The sequence below is a fragment of the Labrus mixtus genome, chromosome 4, assembly GCF_963584025.1.
Source record: "Labrus mixtus chromosome 4, fLabMix1.1, whole genome shotgun sequence".
Lineage (NCBI taxonomy): Eukaryota > Metazoa > Chordata > Actinopteri > Labriformes > Labridae > Labrus > Labrus mixtus.
In genome coordinates this window covers 19,865,438-19,884,825 of record NC_083615.1, presented here as the reverse complement: position 1 = coordinate 19,884,825, position 19,388 = coordinate 19,865,438, and the positions used below count along the sequence as shown (strand labels likewise).

At 43.6% G+C, this 19,388-nt stretch overlaps 1 protein-coding gene across 1 annotated transcript; it reads right to left on the bottom strand.

Annotated features, from left to right (window-relative positions):
- Positions 1-753: 753 nt before the first annotated feature.
- gpia (glucose-6-phosphate isomerase a) lies at positions 754-15,242 on the bottom strand. The gene is made up of 18 exons (XM_061036222.1): positions 14,993-15,242; positions 12,631-12,721; positions 10,786-10,854; positions 9,323-9,442; positions 8,047-8,130; positions 7,810-7,956; positions 7,449-7,520; positions 7,192-7,236; positions 6,457-6,510; positions 5,964-6,024; positions 5,119-5,162; positions 4,252-4,404; positions 3,733-3,862; positions 3,574-3,650; positions 2,323-2,451; positions 2,146-2,221; positions 1,198-1,264; positions 754-1,121 (listed from the first exon to the last, which is right to left on the bottom strand). Exons 1-18 carry the CDS (start codon positions 15,109-15,111, stop codon positions 998-1,000), a joined length of 1,662 nt encoding a protein of 553 aa, XP_060892205.1. The 5' UTR covers positions 15,112-15,242; the 3' UTR covers positions 754-997.
- Between the last annotated feature and the right edge of the window lie 4,146 nt (positions 15,243-19,388).

Genomic DNA, 19,388 nt, shown 5'->3' with positions numbered 1-19,388 from the left:
CTGTGCATGTTTAGGCACATCTATGTGCAAAAATTCAAAGTCTGCAGAAACCTGGCTTCTCCTACATCCTCCTGTTAGCTGTAGCATTAGCCGCATGTAACGCTCGGTTCTAGCCCCCCTCGATAAAAATTTGTCAGTGCGACGTCATTGTCAGTGTGAGATCACTGATCTAAGCCCATTGGCTTGTTGTGGCAAGCCCTGCAGCTCATGTTGAAATTTCCAAGACGCGTACTGAGCAACTGACCAATAACGACAGAGCGGACCGGCAGACCAATCAGAGCAGACTTGGCCCACATGGGGTCTAACAGTGTGGGCTCAACAGAGTGTAGCTGACGGACTCAGAGCGTAGAGGGAGCAAGGAGGAGCAGTACATGAAAACAGACACTTTTTTCGGACTTTAGCTATTGTGAACGTACAAAAGTAGGTACATAGATTAAATATACAAACCCTAAAAAGGGCATAATATGGGCTCTTTATTATGCTTTACATTCTGAATCTATGGTGAGTGTGAGAGGAATGAACTCATCAATCACAGACAAACTGGTGCACAGCCAACATCATTTGTATCATTCAGTCAGTGTGCAGTTTATTTCTCATAATTAATTTATCCAACATCAGGTATCTGGGACTAATATTTGTGTTTCCATGGTAACAAACAGGTATAGATATAATTTGATTTTCATTAGAATCATATCAAAGTTTTAAATTCTGCTATCATGTCAACCTTGGTAGAAATAAGACAAAACCATGTGATCCAGTGACAACAGGGCTTTTATTTTGAAAGGCAGTGCTGACTAGAGTAGTCACCTACAGTAACATCTGCACATTTGATTTTCTCTTCTCCCTTTAAAGCAATATATAATCTCCCTTTTCAAGTTTAAACACGGCTACATGTGACGTATCACATCAACAAACAGGAAGTGCTCGGACGGACCAAAACAGAGCTTCAGCCAATGACAGAGGAGTACAGAGTGGGGGAGGAGGAGGAGGAGGGGGCTCAGGCGAAGTTCTTCTTCAGGAAGTTGATGAGTCCGTTAGTGGACGAGTCATGGGAGGTGACCTCCGAGTCGTCTTTCAGCTCTGGCTCGATCTGCTTCGCCAGCTGTTTCCCCAGTTCAACCCTGAGCAGAAAAAAAACATTAACTACAGATCACAGGTATGTGTGTAATGTGTTCAGGTGTGTGTGTGTAGACTCACCCCCACTGGTCGTAGCTGTTGATGTTCCACATGACTCCCTGCACAAAGATCTTGTGTTCGTACATGGCTGAAAAACAGAATCAATGAATTCACCTTTAAGTCCATTAAACGACAGCTGCTGCTTCTGTGCGGTGAAACGACAAACATGTCTGTGTTCATTCATAATTATTCAAACATTTTGAATAATGTCTCATAAGAAGTCTTATTAGTGTTCCTGATTGTCACTATCATATTCACTTTCAGGATGCAGGCCTATTTCTACATCTCACCCTGAAAGATCAGTCATATTAAAGAAGTGATATTTCTATAAACCTGCTGCGAGGGATTCATGACACATTTATAAAACCATGTTAACACCATGTCCCACCTGTTTACCTGCAGGAACAGTGACCCCTAGTGGCCGTCAGGTGGTATAAATCTAAACAGCAGCAGATTAAAGGAGCAGTATGTAACTCTGACCCCTAGTGTTTAAAATGGGTACTGCAGTCTAAATTCTAAACATTTTAGAGAACTGGGCTCCCCCCCTCCTCTCTAGAGTTGATGCGCATGCAGGTTGCCATGTGGTGGACACTGAAGCTTCAGTGTTTAGGCTTTTTAGACCAGTTGTCTTGCCCGCTTCCATCACACCTGTTGGTTTGACCTGATAACTGGTCTCATATCTGGCAAACTGAGGGGCGTCCAAAACGGCCATGTGGTGGTGCCTTAAAACCGCCTACCTTCTCTGGTCCAAACAAATCCAGAGCATTCAGGACCAGAATCTAAAGTTAGGAGGACATACTGGCTGCTGCATTGTTGTCAGAGAAGCCAGCACTTCAACATAGCATGTTTCCTTAATGTCTGATGATATAGTAAGCTCACTTTATCATTTCACTCACTACACATCTCACTGGTTGGTCCTTTAACGGTCTGTCTGTATTTTTATTTGATATATGGATGAAGAGAACTCACCGACCAGAGCTCCCAGCATGAACGGACTCAGCTTCTTAAAAACAATGGAGTTACTCGGCTTGTTTCCCTCAAACACCTTCAGAAGAAAGAGAAGAACACAGAGAAAGTTGACTTAATGTTTAATATTTAACCCTTTGTCATCCCTCAGGTGATACAACATCATGATGATGTTCTTACTTTGTGTGGTAGCAGTTTCTCCAGAGCGTCTCCTTTCAGGCCGCCAGCCTCCAGCTCTCTTCGAGCCTCATCGGAAGTTTTTCCCTTCATCAGAGCTTCAGTCTGAGCCAGGAAGTTCGCCACCAGGATCTGAACGCACAAACACACAAAATAATTACAACAATAATACACTGCCTGGCCAAAATAAAAGTCGCCACCAAAAAAAAAAAGGTCACACACTAAACATTTTAGTGTTAGATCGCCTTTAGCTTTGATTACGGCACGCATTCGCTGTGGCATTGTTTCGATAAGCTTCTGCAATGTCAAAAGATTTATTTCCGTCCAGTGTTGCATTCATTTTTCACCAAGATCTTGTATTGATGATTTGGAGAGTCGGACCACTGCGCAAAGTCTTCTCCAGCACATCTCAAAGATTCTCAATGGGGGTTAAGGTCTGGACTCTGTGGTGGCCAATCCCTGAACCACTCTTTCACAATTTGAGCCCGATGAATCCTAGCATTGTCATCTTGGAACAGCCCGTGCCATTAGGGAAGAAAAAATCTATTGATGAAATAACCTGGTCATTCAGTATATTCAGGTAGTCAGCTGACCTCATTCTTTGGGCACATAATGTTGCTGAACCTAGACCTGACCAATTGCAGCAACCCCAGATCATGATGGGTGCATCACTTCATCTGCCTCTCTTCTTACCCTGATCACTCTGGAACAGGGTAAATCTTCCTTTCAGTTTTTAACAATGCGTTGGACAGTTCTTAACTAAATTTTAGTAGTTTCTGCAATCTCCTTAGATGTTTTCTCTGCTTGATGCATGCCAATGATTTGACCCTTCTCAAACAGACTTAACATCTTTTCCACGACCACAGGATGGGTCTTTCAACATGGTTGTTTAAGAAATGAGAAGATACTCATTGCATTAGTTGGGGTTAAATAACTTGTTGCCAGCTGAAAGATAATCGCCCATGCAGTTATTATCCAATGGGAGGCTCTTACCTATTTGCTTAGTTAAATCCAGGTGGCAACTTTTTTTTTTTGGACAGGCAGTGTATATTTGAGCTCAGAGGAGGAGGAAGAGCTAATGTTCAGGTGGAGAGTCGTCAATTGTTCCCCTGAACAAGGACGTGAGAACACCTGCAGCTCACTCTGATCATGTTCCATCTGACTGACGCTGTGACCTCACACAGGTGAGTCCAAGTGAACAGAAAGTGTTCCTGCATCAGATAAGAGGACTCAGAGCAGGTCAGGGGGCGGTACCTTGTGATGGAGGTTGTTGCTGATTGGATGCTGAGACTGAGCAGGAATGAGGAAGTCAGCAGGAATCATCCGAGTTCCTGGAGGAGAAACGAGTCATTGACCGCTTCACGGAAAACAACAACATATAAACGTGTGATATGATGCTGGTGTGTGTGTTACCCTGGTGTATGAGCTGGTAGAAGGCGTGTTGTCCGTTAGTTCCTGGTTCCCCCCACACGATTGGTCCAGTGTGATAGTTCACACGGCTTCCATCTTTAGTGATGTATTTCCCGTTAGACTCCATGTCTCCCTACACACACACACACACACACACACACACACACACACACACACACACACACACACACACACACACACACACACACACACACACACACACACACACACACACACACACACACACACACACACACACACACACACACACACACACACACACACACACACACACACACACACACACACACACACACACACACACACACACACACACACACACACACACACACACACACACACACACACACACACACACACACACACACACACACACACACACACACACACACACACACACACACACACACATGAATGTGTTTGTTTGTTGTATTTAAGCTTCCTGTCAGTGTGTTTTGTTGTTGTTTCCTCTTAACAGATGAAGCCCCTCCCCCTCCTGACCTGTTGGAAGTAAGCGGCGAAGCGGTGCATGTACTGGTCGTAGGGCAGCATGGCGTGAGTCTCTGCCTGGAAGAAGTTGATGTACCAGACGCCAAGCAGAGCGAGAAGAACGGGAACGTTCTGCTGCAGGGGGGTGCTGCGGAAATGGTTATCCTGCAGAGAGAGGACAGACAGGTACATGATGAGGACAGACAGATACATGAGGACAGACAGGTACATGATGAGGACAGACAGGTACATGATGAGGACAGAGGGGTTCATGATGAGGACAGACAGGCTCACGATGAGGACAGACAGGCTCATGTTGAGGACAGACAGGATCATGATGAGGACAGAAAGGTACATGATGAGGACAGACACGTACATGATCATGATGAGGACAGAGGATCATGATGCGGACAGACAGGTATATGATGAGGACAGAGGGGTTCATGATGAGGACAGATGGGTACATGATGAGGACAGGTTCATGTTGAGGACAGACAGGATCATGATGAGGACAGACAGGATCATGATGAGGACAGAAAGGTACATGATGAGGACAGACAGGTACATGATGAGGACGGACAGGTACATGATGAGGACGGACAGGATCGTGATGAGGACAGAAAGGTACATGATGAGGACAGACAGGTACATGATGAGTACAGACAGGTACATGATCATGATGAGGACAGATAGGATCATGATGAGGACAGACAGGTTCATGATGAGGACAGACAGGATCATGATGAGGACAGACAGGATCATGATGAGGACAGACAGGGTCATGATGAGGACAGACAGGTTGTTTAAGACAGCAGATGTAAGCGTACAGAGTCTCAGAGAGAAACGGGAACAGCTGATCAATAATAAACGTTCTCCTACCATCCAATGAGCTCCGGACAGAAGCTGCTCAAAGTTTTCAAAACCTGAAACACAAACATCCGAAGTTAACGTCAAATGTCAACGGGAGAGCAGAGGGTGAAACACGTTTAGTAAACTATTATTATAAAGTGAGTCAGTAAATAGAAATGAGAGAAACTCTTTATAAGTTTTCTCTTAAGTTTGAGACGAGTCTGATCCGAACCCTTTAGATCTTTTTAAGGACAATGAACTGGTTTAATGAATCTTCCAAGATGTAAGGTGTTCCTCAGGGGTCAGTCCTGGGTCCTGTCACGTTTACAGTTTATGAAACTCTTCTATATAACAGACTGTAACATCCAGCTGTATGCAGATGACACAGGTTTGTATTAAAGATCCTTCAAGATAATATTTGTTATGAAGAAATATTTAGATTCCTTCATCTTCCTTCAGAATTCACTCATCAGCCTCAAACTTGGACAAACTTCTGAGGATACGTTAGTTTTGTTATTCCCACATTATGAACCCTCCAATCAGGAGACAGGATGTGAGCGCAGATGATCAAATTGTAAGGACTCATTTCTTTTTGTTACATCACCTGTTGCTCACGTTTCACAACGTGTTTTTTAAAGTAATCTTTGTTGGTTTATGCTTAAGTCTGCAGAAACACACGCTGTGCACTCAGTGATTGGACCCGCTGAGATCAGAGCGTCAGACATGTTTGAGTTAAGAGTTGAGTCGTGCAGTAAAACACTACATCTGCAGAGCCATCAGATCATCAGGATGGACAGATGTTCACTGATCTATTTCTAAAAGATGTTTCTTACCTCCCCTCATCTTAGGTTAGGAAAGGTTAGGAGCAGACGTACCTACATGCAGAGCGATGGACAGACCGATGGCCGACCACAGAGAGTAACGACCTCCGACCCACTGAGGAGGAGGAGCAAACATGACATCACACAGTCAGTCCACCAATCACAGCACACGAGTCCTGACTCAGGTCGTCAGATGTTTGATACCACGTACTTTAAAACATCTCTGATCAGTTAAGTCTCCAAAGTTCGATTGATAAAGTGGGAGGGGCTCGAGAGAAGAGGGAGGAGATAGAGCAGAATCCCTCGCTCCTCCCACTTCTCCAAACTGTGCCCAGTGATCTGTGCATTTCAGACAGTGACATTACACAACCTGCGACTGCTGTTTTTGTTGCCGTGGTATCAAACAGTTATCGATATGGAAACATCTGTTACCATGACGACCATCGTCCAGACAGAGTCCACACCAAACACACACACACACACACACACACACACACACACACACACACAGACACACAGACACACAGACACATGTACAGAGACTTACATCCCAGAACTCAAACATGTTGGCTGTGTCGATGCCAAAGTCCTTAACTTTGACCTGAAGAGGAGAGAGAGAGAGAGAGAGAGGAGAGATACAGAGGTAGAGAGGAGGAGAGAGGGAGGGAGAGAGAGAGAGGGGGGGGGGTGTGTGTGTTAATCTCTCACGTCATCATCTTCTCTTCTTGTTTGTGTGGAAATGAAAGAGAAAAATTCTGATTTGATCACCACATCTTTCCTACATTTTAATTCCACAACATATCACCGTGTGTGCAAGTTTATATTTCATTGTGTTGTTGTTAAAGGGCGAGCATGGTGTGTAAACACACAGCGGGAGCTACACACACACACTCACTCACACATGCACACACAGAGCTGTTCTCTATCGATCGGGATCAGTACACCGCTGTAGCCCACTGTGTTTTGTGTTGTCTCTTCCTCCCCAGCAACAGTAACTAAGGAGAAGGGCTGAGACTTGTTTACTGAGGAAGGGTGGGACGAGAGGAAGATGATTTCATTGAAGCTGATCTTCTGAATTCCTACATAAACAATGTTTTAATGACGGACTGAAAGGTGATGTGAGAAGCTGCTCCTTTATCAGTGACATGATCAACATGCTTCACTTGTTTTTAATCCCTGACATCAGCCTGATGTGTCCTGACGTCTCCCACAGACAGTCACACCCTCCTCCTGATGGCTCAGCTCTGATTGGTTGAATCAAAGCAGTTTGAATGTTACTCACTGCGTTGGTGGAGAGAGCCACAAAGTGTTTGGCCACGGCAGATTTCTGTGAAACAAAAGAGAGAGACAGCAGACGAGGTTATGAGATCTACACTGCCATCATGAAATAATCCACAGATCATATTTCATCTGACCAGAGAGAGAGGGACAATCACATAATGTCTGACATATCAGTAATAAGGGCCCCTTCCTGTATTGGGGCCCCTGGTAGTCTGCCCCCCCGCTGCTCAGTAAGAAGGTGGATCTTTAACGACTCACATCGTTGGCGGTCTTCAGGAACCATTCTCTGGCAGACTCTGCGTTGGTGATAGTCTCCTGTGTGGTGAACGTCTGAAACACACAGCACCAAGTGAGTCAGCAACACACGCACACGCACGCACACAGACGTATATCTCACACACACACACACACACACACACACACACACACACACACACACACACACACACACACACACACACACACACACACACACACACACACACACACACACACACACACACACACACACACACACACACACACACACACACACACACACACACACACACACACACACACACACACACACACACACACACACACACACACACACACACACACACACACACACACACACCTTGGAGGCGATGATGAACAGTGTGGTCTCTGCGTTGAGCTGGGCGAGGGTCTTGGCCATGTGAGTCCCATCGATGTTTGAGACGAACCAAACGTTTGGTCCCCCGGATGAGTATGGCTTCAGAGCCTCGGTGACCATCAGAGGGCCCTGAACACATCACAAACACACCGTTAGACATAGAGCTTTATTCCACATCAGACTGAGACTCTCTCACATGCTCAGCTGCAGGTCACTCACCAGGTCAGAGCCCCCGATGCCGATGTTCACCACGTCAGTGATGCTTTTCCCGCTGAAGCCTTTCCACTGCCCGCTGCGGACCCTCTGCAAAAAACACAAATCATAGTCTGTAAATATGAATGTTTGAAGCCTGAGTAGTGTCCCCCGTCTGTTCCTGCAGGGGGCGCTGGAGTCCCATCGATGGCGGTCTCCATGATGGAAATGCTGTATCAGGGTCTTTTTCAAACCAGCCACTACACCCTCTCCCTACCCACTACCCCTCCATTTGCGCGTCCTTGCGGAGGGTTCGCCATATTAAGTCCGCCCCAAACCAATTAGCAGGGAGTGGTAGTGGGTTATAAAACCCTCCACCAGCGAGTGTGCACCGATGCCGACTTTTGGATCACGTGCGGCGCTTATTGTGTCCGGTCGTCATGGATGAAGCAACCTGTGAGTTCAAACACTGCTCCAACTAAGATAGACATTTAATATCGTCATACAGACGTTAACAACTTCAAATGTGTATTGAGGATCAAATATATGTTTATTTATTGTAAAGTGTTTTATATTTACAGGGACTGTTGCAAAAACAAAAGAATATTAAATCATGTTGCAGACAACTTTTCGCTCTTAATATTTATTTCTTATTTTTCTACTTTTGATGTCTTTGTGAAATCTCAATTCAACAACAAAAAAATACACTTGTTGCTGCTCTGATGTTCAACAATATTATCCTTGTCTTTGCATTAATTTTGGACACCCTGATCTATGAAATTACAATAAATTAACTGAAATTACAATAAACAATGTAGACTCTAATAATTTTGTTATAAGTCTACACTAATATAACTAAAGAAGAAGAATAATCTAGGCTACATAAATATTTTTACAGAATGCATTAGCTACAAAAAAAAGCAGATCCCGTAAGATACCGCTGAGTAACCATGGTAACACCCAGTTCCTGTTTCCACCTGAGAGAGGGAAGTTTTTCCCAAAGCCTGCCGCTGTATTTCTACCCTACACCTTGATGAAGGAGACTTCATTCAGCTGAGAGTGTGACTTCTGACGGAGTGCACTTCGTCACGGAAGGGGAGGGTGTAGGTGTTGGTTTGAAAAAGGGCCTAAGTCTAACTTTCAGTCAACCTAACGACAGACTGAGAGCTGGAGCTGAGGGTTAGCAGCCTCTAGTGGACACTCAAGGAACTGCAGGATTTTACACTTCAGCATCATCTTGTAACACTGGAGGTTGCTGATTTGTTTTAATCTTTTACACTGTAAAACTGATGTTCACACTGACCTGACAGAACGCCTTCATCTTGTCCAGAACTCGGTTCACCTCCGGCATCACGTCTTGACCGTCCACAGTGATCGGCTTGTTGGAGCGATTACGCAGAGCGACGTGGAGCACTGCACGACCCTACACACACACACACACAATATTCAATAACAATATTCACAGAAACATAAGACACACACACAGAAAGAGAGACACAGACAGTTTTATTTAATCTGACATTTTTGGGTTTGGACCAAAAATAAAACTTTTTATTTTCTTGATTTTCAGTTTTTAAAACTAAAATATAAAATAAATCCTTTAGGACAAATGATCAACAGATGAAGTGAAAATACATATTTACATAAACTTAAATATTCACACCTGAAATCTGTTTTTACTAAACAAACTGCAAAGTCACTGAGGAAGCTGTTACACAACTACATTTCATCATGACACACACACACACACACACACACACTCACACTCACACTCACACACACACACACACTCACTCACTCACTCACTCACTCACTCACGAGTAATTGTGTGCAGTCACTGTGATGCAGCTCCAGTCTGCAGCAGAGCTCAGAGCTGCTTCATTAAAGCTGAATAAAAAAGTCTATTCATGAAACACTGAAAACAAAGACTGAACACAGCGACCTGTTTCTACCTGTTAAGTCCATCAGACACACAATATATACTGTAAACATCTAAACACTGCAGATACATTAAATGTAGAAATCACTGTGTTTACTGTAAACATCTAAACACTGTAGATACATTAAACGCAGAAATCACTGTGTTTACTGTAAACATGTAAATACTGCAGATACATTATATGTTGAAATCACTATGTTTACTGTAAACATCTAAACACTGTAGATACATTAAACGCAGAAATCACTGTGTTTACTGTAAACATGTAAATACTGCAGATACATTATATGTTGAAATCACTGTGTTTACTGTAAACATCTAAATACTGCAGATACATTATATGTTGAAATCACTGTGTTTACTGTAAACATCTAAATACTGCAGATACATTATATGTTGAAATCACTATGTTTACTGTAAACATCTAAACACTGCAGATACATTATATGTTGAAATCACTGTGTTTACTGTAAACATCTAAATACTGCAGATACATTATATGTTATAATCACTGTGTTTACTGTAAACATCTAAACACTGCAGATACATTATATGTTGAAATCACTGTGTTTACTGTAAACATCTAAACACTGCAGATACATTAAATGTTGAAATCACTGTGTTTACTGTAAACATCTAAACACTGCAGATACATTAAATGTTGAAATCACTGTGTTTACTGTAAACATCTAAACACTGCAGATACATTATATGTTGAAATCACTGTGTTTACTGTAAACACTGCTGGGTTTTTTCCCTCCATGTTTTTCTCACGGTGTTTGGTTAGTATGTTCTAGGTATGTTTGTGATGCAGGCTGTGTTTGTACCTCAGTGAAGTTGATCTTCTCTCCAGAGAACATCTTTTCTCGAGCCTCCTCCACTCCCATTGACTTGGCCTGAGAACGACACACACACACACACACACACACACACACACACACACACACACACACACACACACACACACACACACACACACACACACACACACACACACACACACACACACAATGTTGAAACAATTTGAATCTGTAGTAACAGGTATCTGTAGTAACCCTCATGTATGTGTGTGTACAGATTGAGGAGGAAGTATTGTGTGCTGTGTTTCCACATTCCTCTTGATGTTAACACAGTGTGTCAGGACAATGAGCTGTCTGTGTGTGTGTTCTAATCTTCCTGTTTCATTGTGTGTGTGAAACAGAGCAGTGTGTTTATCTGTGATGAAGAAATCCAAAGTGACTGAGTGAAGTAAATCTGGTTTGACCTCCAGATTTCAAAATATAAGCATGGTTACAGAGGATTGACCAACGCTGAGGTAAGGTCGTCAAATGTGTCCAAATGTGGAGACGTTAAAACATCACGTGTTCTGTAGCGAGAGAATGAGTGTGAGTACTGAAGCTAACGCTAACCCTGTTTACACCGGATTTTTGTTCAGACAGCGTGCAGGAGTTTGTGTGCAACATTTAACCATGAGAAATAATGTATCAAACATCAGGTGTGCAGGACATCTATCTCTGTTGCCGTGGTAACAAACAGGTATCTATATCATGTGATGTGAGAAGAAAAGATAAGCGTGTTTAATTATTCTCAACGATAAGTCAGACTACTTAAAAAAAGTGCTGAGTCACTAATTCATTATGAAGTCTGACGTTAATACCACCAATCTCAATCCGCTCGCTGTGATTGGATTAAAAGTTTCTCTCTGGTCACTCGTAACGGGACTCACAGACAAACATGATGAAGCGTCACGCTTAAACTTCACACGTGTGAAGATGGCAGTCGTCTTGTTACCACGGTAACCAGTGCAGACATGCTGTTTCTGTGTGATCAGGTGTAAATATGACACATCTGACATGTCTACAGTCTGCAAGGTTCTGAGGTGCAAGATTAAAGACTTCAGACCTCACCTGTAGCCTAGGGAACACCTGAATACACCTGTCTGTACCTGTATACACCTGTCTGTACCTATATACACCTGTATGGGTGTGTACATGTATACACCTGTCTGTACCTGTATACATCTGTCTGTACCTGTATACATCTGTCTGTACCTATATACACCTGTCTGTACCTGTATACATCTGTCTGTACCTGTATACATCTGTCTGTACCTGTATACATCTGTCTGTACCTGTATACATCTGTCTGTACCTGTAGACACCTGTCTGTACCTGTATACATCTGTCTGTACCTGTATACATCTGTCTGTACCTGTATACATCTGTCTGTACCTGTAGACACCTGTCTGTACCTATATACATCTGTCTGTACCTGTATACATCTGTCTGTACCTGTATACATCTGTCTGTACCTGTAGACACCTGTCTGTACCTGTATACATCTGTCTGTACCTGTAGACACCTGTCTGTACCTGTATACACCTGTCTGTACCTGTATACACCTGTCTGTACCTGTGTACACCTGTCTGTACCTGTGTACACCTGTAGATTCTGTCTGTTCCTGTATACACATACTACACAGACTTCAGTTTTTTGTGGAGCGACAAGATTTTTAATCTGAGTCAGTACGAGGATTACTGTTGATTAGCGATGACAGATAAAGCGCTATGTGTGTGTGTGTGTGTGTGTGTGTGTGTGTGTGTGTGTGTGTGTGTGTGAGAAGAGAGACAGGTGTGTGTTAAAGAGAGACAGGTGTGTGTGTGTGTGTGTTACCATGGCGAGCAGCATGGACATGACTTCCTGGTTGATGAGGTTTTTGGAGAAGTCAAGCAGGATCTCTCCGTCGTCCGTCTGCAGCGTCGTGCTGTTTGACACACATTCATTGAAAGTGTTAACGGGACAGATTCACAGCGGTACACCGCCCGCCTTCACTGGGACGATTTTAACGCTCTCACTACAAAAGTGTGGGGGGTGACATGCAGCAAAGGGCCCAGGTCAGATTCAAACCCCACGGTCGTTGGGACGAGGACTACAGCCGCTGTCATGGGGGCGCACAGCATGACCGCTAGGCTATACGGCGCCCCCTGTTAGCACTTTTTGTGTTTTATACATTTTTAACTCATTTGATTTCAAGTGATATGAAAGAATACATGTTCCTGGTTTTAATCCAGCACTCCAGGTAAAGAGTCATTTATTTTTAAAAGTATATATCTGTATTTCCTCTTCTGGTCGTCTGACAGTCAGCAACGTGCTGATGGCGCCGTGGCGGGCATCATAATCCAACTCTCTGTGGAAACAGACAACCTGACTCTGATTCTCTCCTTCAGTCAAATAACTCAGAGTGACTCTATCGTCACACACAACTGAACTTAATCAGTACATCATGTATTGTTAATATTATTACTATGTGTGTTTTGTGATGTTCTGTGAGATGTGGGCAGATTCTTTGCAGCCTTGCAGGATGTGCTGCAGCGCACGTAGCCCTCCCTCCCTCCTTTAACTGATGAGCTTTAAGCTACTTCTCCGTTAGCATCGTTAGCCACTTTAAATCTCCCGTTGTCACATTAAATATGATGATTAGACATTTTATCAAGTCACGGAGCTTTAATTCAACATTTAAGAGGTTGACGGGGGGAAGCTGTCACAGTCTGGGTGTTACGGCTTACAGAGTGTCCGTGTTAACTGGTGACTTTCAACCGGCTGTGCTGCCTTCAAGTGCTCCTCGGGAATATTCAATTCAACGTTTTCGTTGCCAACGCAGGAGTAAAACTAAAACTAAACTAAGTACATTCAAATAATAATTAAAGTCACAGAGCTGTGCAGGATTACAAATTAACTCATCTATTACGTAATGACATTTTATTATGTTTATTTCAGCATGTTTACACTACTCACCTCTGCACTGTGGGTATTTCATGTTATACTTTTATACAAAGAGCGAACAGATCACTGAAGTGTGTGAGCATACGTGGCCAATAAAACTGATTCTGATTCTAAAGTGCAAATAGCAGAAACTGTGATGCTGCAACAATCTATCGATAAAATTGATAATTAAAAGTTTTGGCAACGACTTTGGTTGTGGATTTTTTGTGTTGCTTGATTTTTACGTCTCTCGCCGCAGAGCTGAACATATATTTGTATTTTTTGAGTTAATCCAGTTAAAGCTTTTTGGAGTGATGTCAAAGAGGTATTTTTCAGTTGCACATTATAGAGAATGCTTCTATGAGCTGTAACCAGCGATCAAACTTTAAACTGAATCATGAAAGGTGAGTCTATTCACTTTGATAATGTTTACCTGAAGCTCAATCAACGCTCTTTATTCTGCTGCCGCAGCTCAAACCAGCTCTGAGCTGATCACTTTTGGTGATTGCCAAGAAAGAACAACCTGACTTTTTTACAACCAGAGCACTTGAACGGGGCTGTATGTCGGCTTTACGAAGCAGAACTGGGAAGTACGATGTTTCCGAGGAGCACGTGAAGGCAGCAGAAGTTACAACGACAGAAACGAATGCTTCTTTGTTTTATTTAAAATATATGCACTCATCAGATACTCATTTAATGGAAAAAGTAAATAAAAAGCATCGAGGGGACACTTTCCTCTTTGAACTGCTGTTAGCTATGCTTCCGGCTGAATGTCACCAGATAACACGGTCACCAGTTAAACCGAAACACGGCTGTCCGATAATGGATGCTGTGTCGTTAGCAAGGCAGCTAGTATTAGTATCTGGGTGATTTAACAGTAAGTGAGGCCTGTCGCTGGTTTGTAGAGGGCTCGCGGTGTTCTAGCAGCGGGAGGGTTTCTCTCACAGGTGAGGACAGATCAGAACATCACACCTGGGAGCGTCTAACGTCAAGGAATGAACGCGGATATGAAACGTGACCTTGCAGCTCACAGATAGGGAGAACAGAGTTCACAAATGTAACGTAAGCGCAGTGACAGAGACCACCGAAGAAGGTGTGTTAACACCTGGGCTCCAGCATGCAGAGGGGTTACCTGACATGTGTCCGCTTTCAGTGCTTCTCTGTCGGCATCACGCCCCCTCCTCCTCCCCTCACGTCCACAGTGTGTGTGTGTGTGAGTGTGTGTGCGTGTGTGTGTGTGTGTGTGTGTGTGTGTGTGTGTGTGTCCTCCAACCTGAACTTGCTGAATCTGTCCTTGTCGGACTCGAACATGTCCCTCATGTTGAGGCTGCCCGCGTTGTCTCGGTACCACTGCTCCAGCTTCTTGTAGTTGGGGTCGTTGGTGAGCGCCATGATGGAGGTGTGGAGCGGTGTGTCAGGTAGTGGTCCCGTTTCTGCTACTCTGAGGCGGTCTGGTCCCTGTGCGGAGCTCAGGAGGAGATGAGGAAGCCGTACGGAGCTGATCCACAGCTGAGGGGGGGTGGGAGGGGCGGAGGTGGTTAGATCCGGCTGAGCCAATGAGCACTGACCCCGCCCCTGTGCATAAACCCCGCCCAATGTACTATCGCATGTACTGGACCTATGGGGGCAAATCAGTGCGGAAAACACAGACCCGAGGCTTGGTTATGTAACACGGACATGACAATGCTTTTAATGGGGATTTATGCGAGTATGGAGGCAGATTAGTGCCAAAATGACAGACTCGTTTATAATGAACTTATGACTATTATTGTAACCACAGACTGTAAATATGAATGTTTAAAGACAGAGTGACGTCACCCGTCTGTTCCTGCAGGGGGCGCTGGAGTCCCATCCATGGTGGTCTCCATGCTCAAAATGCTGTCTCAGTCTAACTTTCAGTCAACCTAACGACAGGCTGAGAGCTGGAGCTGAGGCGGGTTTTAAGACTCCAGACAAACCGTTACACCGTGCCCACCTGTTAATCAGGTCAGCTACAAGCCTTATTGTGAATAACTCTTATCATTCACAAGTGTCATCATCACCAAATTGTTTCAGCTTCTGCTGGACAAGTGCACAGTACCTAGCTCCTGGAAGATGTCCAATATAGTGCTTGTACCTAAGAAACCAAGGGCAAACCTTTTAAATGATTTTAGACCAATAGCACTTACTTCTGTTTTATGCAAAAGTATGGAAAGGGTTGTATCCAAACACCTAACATCAGCTGTGACCTGCCATCTTGATCCCCTCCAATTTGCATAGTCAAGAGGAACTGATGATGCAACAGTAACCTTAATTGACAAAGTGACCAAACATTTGCAACAGACAACAAACTATGTTAGAGTGTTATTTATCGACTTGAGTTCTGCTTTTAACTCAATCAGAACACATATCCTTTTAAAAAGGCTTTTGGATTTAGATGTGAATGGGGGTCTAATTCTGTGGATCAAAGATTTTCTGTCTGAGCGTCCACAAAGATTGTGCTCAAATGGTAATGTGTGAGAACTGACCGTTTTAAATGCAGGAGCACCTCAAGGCACCATCTTGTCACCTTTATTGTTCTCTGTGTATACAAATGAGTTTAGACTCCAAGACTCAGGTTTTAGCTTATTCAAATATGCTGATGATATGGCACTTGTTGGCCTCCTACGTGCAGGGGACACTAAAGGAGAGAATATGTATTCTAATCATGTAGCTTCGCTCCAGAACTGGTGTCTATCGAGTGCTTTACAGATAAACATTACTAAAACTAAAGAAATGGTTATATCCAGTAAAAACAATATTTCTGACTCGTGAGGGGAGAAATTGTTGAAAAAGTAAACTGCTTTAAATATTTAGGCGGCTGTGGCTCAGTTGGTAGAGTCGTCGCCTCTCAACCGGAAGGTTGAGGGTTTGATCCCCAGCTGAGCAACATGTCATGTGTCTTTGGGCAAGACACTTAACCCTGAATTGCTTCAGTGGTGGTGTATGAATGGGATTAGTTACTTCTGATGGATGATACTACACAGCAATCACTACCATCAGTGTGTGAAAGGGTATGAATGGGTGGGTGTGACAGGTGGTGTAAAAAGCACTTTGAGTAGTCGGAAGACTAGAAAAGCGCTATATAAGCTCAAGTCCATTTACCAAGTCCATTTAGGAACTTACAACGATAGTCACCTCAAATTCATAGATAACACAGACTATGTCTAGGCTACACCTACTTAGGAAGCTGAATGAGTTTAGAGTGAGTAAAAAGATTCTTGAAATGGTGTACAAGAATCTGGTAGAAAGTATTTTGTCTTTTAACATGGTCACATGGTACGGGCATTTAGATGTTAAATGTAAGAGCAAACTGACAAGAGTGGTCAATACCGCTAGTAAAATCATAGGGAAACCACAGATGCCACTTTGTGACAGGCATGTACTGAACACTAAAAAGAAAGCCCAGGACATAACAAGTGACCCTTCTCATCCACTGCACTCCCAGTTCAAAGTGCTTCCATCAGGTCGGCGATTCAGACTGAGAGAGCCACAAAAAATGTTTACAAAAAAATCATTTGTACCAAATGCAATAAAATTATTAAATTCATAAAGGAAAAAACGACCCCCCCCCTCAACTCTAACTGCACATTGTTTTATGAAATTACTGTTTTTAAACATATAACTTTATGAAATGTCTTAAAACTCTGGCTTATTATTATACTAAATTATTATTTTAAATTCACGAACCATGCTGACTGTGATGTTGTCGAGGACTACAGGCGCTCTCCTGGTTTCCTGCTGTGCTTGAATGTTGTCTTGTTTGTCATGTTTTTTCTGTCTTGTTCTTGTGAAGCCAAAGACAATTTTCTACTTTGTGGACAAATAAAGTTCTATTCTATTCTATTCTTCATCAAATCAAAACGGATGAGTCATCTTTATTGTCAATTTTTCCATATGTTCGAAAAAACGTTTCTCTCCGAACCACGATGCAAGCTAAAGTATAAAAAGGTTTTTAAAATATATGCAATGATACAAAATATACAGGATAAAAAAACAAGTATACAAAATAATGTGCAAAGATGTGCTTTCAGAAAAACAACAATGGATGCTTCTCGGGTGAGGGGGGTGTTGTAGGTGTCCAGGAGGGAGGGATGATCTTTCCTGCTGTCTTCACTAAGCGCTGCAGGGTCTTGAGGTTGTGGGCGGTGCAGTTCCTGTACCACAAAGTGATGCAGCTGGTCAGGACGCTCTCGATGGTGCCCCTGTAGAAGGAGCACATGATGGGTGGGGGGGCTCTCGCCTTCTTCAGTTTGCGTAGGAAGTAGAGTCGCTACTGTCCTTTCTTGGCCAGTGATGTGCACCCCGAGACATGTACTGCTGCTCACTCTGTCCACAGCAGAGCCGTTGATGGTGAGTGGGGGGTGCTGCCTGTGGCCTCTCCGGAAGTCGACAACATTCTCCTTGGTCTTGCCCACATTATGCAGGAGGTTGTTGTCTCTGCACCACGTGGTCAGATGGCTGACCTCCTTCCTGTAGTTTGTCTCATCATTGTTGAAGATGAGACAGACTACAGCTGTGTCATCCACAAACTTCACAATGTGGTGCTGAAGGTGTGCAGTCATGGGTCAGCAGGGTGAAGAGCAGGGGACTGAGCACACATCCCTGGGGTGTCCCTGTGCTTAGTGTGATGGTGCTCGAGATGTTGTTGCTGACCTGTACTGCTTGTGGCCTCTCACTGAGGACGTCCAGCAGCCAGTTGCAGAGGGAATGCTGAAGCCCAGTCGGTCCAGTTTCCAGATCAGCTGTAGTGGTATGATATTGCTAAATGCTGAGCTGAAGTCTATGAACGGCATTCTCACATAAGAGTCTTTGTGTCTAAGTGGGTGAGAGCCGGGTGGAGAGCAGAGCAGATTGCGTCCTCAGTGGACTGGTTGGCTAAGTATGCAAACTGGAACGGGTCAAGATTTGTGGCAAGATGACTATCCTTTCAAAGCATTTCATGAGGATGGGGTTTAATGCGACAGGGCGATAGTCATTGAAGCAGGATGGAGAGGACTTCTTTGGCACAGGTATGATGGTGGTTGCTTTGAAACATACATCAAAACTGATGAGTCATCAAAACATTCACCCCCCCCGTACAGTGTGTGTCGATCGAGACATGAGCTAATCAGACCTATTTGGTTTTATAAACCAGGCTGTAAACATATTAATCTCTGCTGTAAAAACAGGCTTTTTAGAATGCGTGTGTATGTGACTTCCTGTGCTTCTGCAGCCAGCCTCTAGTGGACACTCAAGGAACTGCAGGATTTTACACTTCAGCATCGACTTGATTTGAGTTAATCATGCCAGAAAATGAAAATAGTCATTTGTGCAGCAGCTTTAGTTTAAAGTTTGACTGTAGAAGGCTTCCGTACATTTTAAAACAAAAGAAAGCTCATGAAACACAATATATAAAATCTGCCACCAGGGGCACTATGAAAGGACTGAGGGGGATATGGAGGACGCCTAGTGCCAAATAAAGACTACATAAAATCATTTGAAGTTACCATGGTGATGCAGGGAGGTGATTCACAAAACAGAACGTTTTCTATAAATCATGATGGAGCTTTAATCTGCAGCAACATGAACTTTATACACGGGAGGAAGGATTTCAGACCCTTCAGGACAAAGATCCTGTATTTCCTTCCCCTTAAGACGGGCCAGGTTCT